Below are 2,013 nucleotides of genomic sequence, written 5' to 3'. Positions count from 1 at the left end.
AGAAATCCTTTAATCTCCATGGCAACCATTTAGCTGTGCAAAACGCCTGGGTGAACCAAGCTCCGCCTTCAAGGCACAGCTCCTCCTCTGAGCTGCAGTTTCCAGGCCAACAAGCTTCGGCTTCACAGAGCAGCGCTTCTCTGCGACTCCCTCACTCGGCTCCAGAAATTATTTCCTTTATTTAACCAGGTGAACCCCGCTGAGATCTAGATCTCATTTTCAAGAGGGACCAGGGCAGAAGTCTGCAATACAGAGCAACCTGGTTACAAAATAAAAAATAAAGAATAAAAATTACAAAGTTAGATTTCTTAAGTCATATTTGATGTATATAGAATTTTTTATAACAACTGAATTTAATATAGCTACATGGATGTGCTCTAAAATGGCAATATGTGCCTGGAAAACATATAATCCTGCCCCTTTAAACACTGACCCTGCCTCCACCTCCAAGCCCTACCCACTGCATGTTTACATTAAACATAGCCTGGTCTACTAGCTGTCAGGTTATTAGAGCGCCCCCTGGTGTTTGTCTGTGTTTCCAGAGTGTGACTCCAGAGATGAAGGCATTCCTGGAGAAGCTGAGGACTCGGGTTCGGGTCGGAGTGGTTGGCGGCTCGGACCTCAGTAAGATCAAGGAGCAGCTGGGAGAAGACGGTGAGGAAGAGGAGTTCAGCCAGGACAGAGGTGAAGGTTTAACCGGTCTGGGTTTGACGTCCTGTTTTTCCGTCTCAGTCATCCAGAAATCAGACTATGTGTTCGCCGAGAACGGCCTGGTGGCGTACAGACATGGACAGCTGCACTCCGTCCAGGTGAGTCACCTGGTGCACAAAATGTCCTCCAGGGGGCGCTAACTGGGGAAGCTAACTGTGTCGTCTGTGTCTCAGTCTATCCAGGCCCACATGGGAGAAGAGCTGCTGCAGGATTTCATCAACTTCTGTCTGAACTACATGGCCAAGATCCAACTGCCCAGGAAAAGGTACCGACCTGACGCGGTTCTGATGAGACATTTATGTAAATATTTATGTAGAGAATTTAATGCTTGGCGACAGTTTCTGTTTTTTTTTTCTTCCTTATTTTTCAACTTACCATTCCAGGAAAACTGTTTTATAAGCTGTTTCATGGCAGACTAGTAGTAAACTAGCTGTAGTGTAGTTCAGGAGTTCATTCCATGCTATGGTCCTGCAGACAGAATTAACTTCTGGCTGGGAAAACGCTGCAAAATAGCAGAGAAAAAGGGTGACCATACACAAGCCTGATTGACAACGCAAAGTCCCTTCCTCTGGCTCTGATTGGTTGTTTCTGATGGAGTGGTGTAGAAATGGAAGCTGACGCTTAGCCCGTGGAAGCTAACGCTTAGCCCGTGGAAGCTAACGCTTAGCCCGTGGAAGCTAACGGTTAGCCCGTGGAAGCTAACGGTTAGCCCGTGGAAGCTAACGGTTGGCCTTTCTCCTCAGAGGTACGTTCATCGAGTTCCGGAACGGGATGCTGAACGTATCTCCGATCGGACGCAGCTGCAGCCAGGAGGAGCGCCAGGAGTTCTACGAGCTGGACCAGGTCAGAACCGCATGCGTTTCCCAGAATTCAGCTGCGTCATGCTGCTGTTCCCGCTGGTGCGGCAGCGTAAACCAGCTCGTGTTTTTCCTGCAGAGAGAGAAGATCCGGGAGAAGTTTGTTTCTGTGCTGAAGGAGGAGTTCAGAGGGAAAGGGCTGTCGTTTTCCATTGGTGAGTCCGCTGCCCACCGATCCGGGACGGTGACCCGATCCGGTCCGGATCGGCTGACGATCCAGTTGTTCCTCTGTAGGAGGGCAGATCAGCTTCGACGTTTTCCCTGACGGCTGGGACAAGCGCTACTGCCTGGACATCGTGGACAAGGACAACTACTCCACCATCCACTTCTTTGGAGATAAAACCAAACCGGTGAGAACACTGAATATGTGTGCACAGGTTCGGATTAGGGCTGAAACGATTCCTCGAATGATTCGAGTACCTCGATTACTAAAATTCCTCGAGGA

At 49.2% G+C, this 2,013-nt stretch overlaps 1 protein-coding gene across 1 annotated transcript in view; it reads left to right on the top strand.

Annotated features, from left to right (window-relative positions):
- pmm2 (phosphomannomutase 2) overlaps positions 1-2,013 on the top strand; it is an 11,887-nt gene that overhangs the window by 4,572 nt on the left and 5,302 nt on the right. The window contains exons 2-7 of the mRNA XM_015016156.1: positions 543-654; positions 733-809; positions 885-976; positions 1,455-1,554; positions 1,648-1,723; positions 1,803-1,918. Of these exons, the coding sequence (XP_014871642.1) occupies positions 543-654; positions 733-809; positions 885-976; positions 1,455-1,554; positions 1,648-1,723; positions 1,803-1,918 (573 nt within the window). The remainder of the gene's footprint in view (positions 1-542; positions 655-732; positions 810-884; positions 977-1,454; positions 1,555-1,647; positions 1,724-1,802; positions 1,919-2,013) is intronic.

The sequence above is a fragment of the Poecilia latipinna genome, unplaced genomic scaffold, assembly GCF_001443285.1.
Source record: "Poecilia latipinna isolate Pla-1442-1.1 unplaced genomic scaffold, P_latipinna-1.0 Scaffold1986, whole genome shotgun sequence".
NCBI lineage: Eukaryota > Metazoa > Chordata > Actinopteri > Cyprinodontiformes > Poeciliidae > Poecilia > Poecilia latipinna.
Note: the sequence above shows the minus strand (reverse complement) of the source record. Positions and strands in the feature narration are given on the sequence as shown.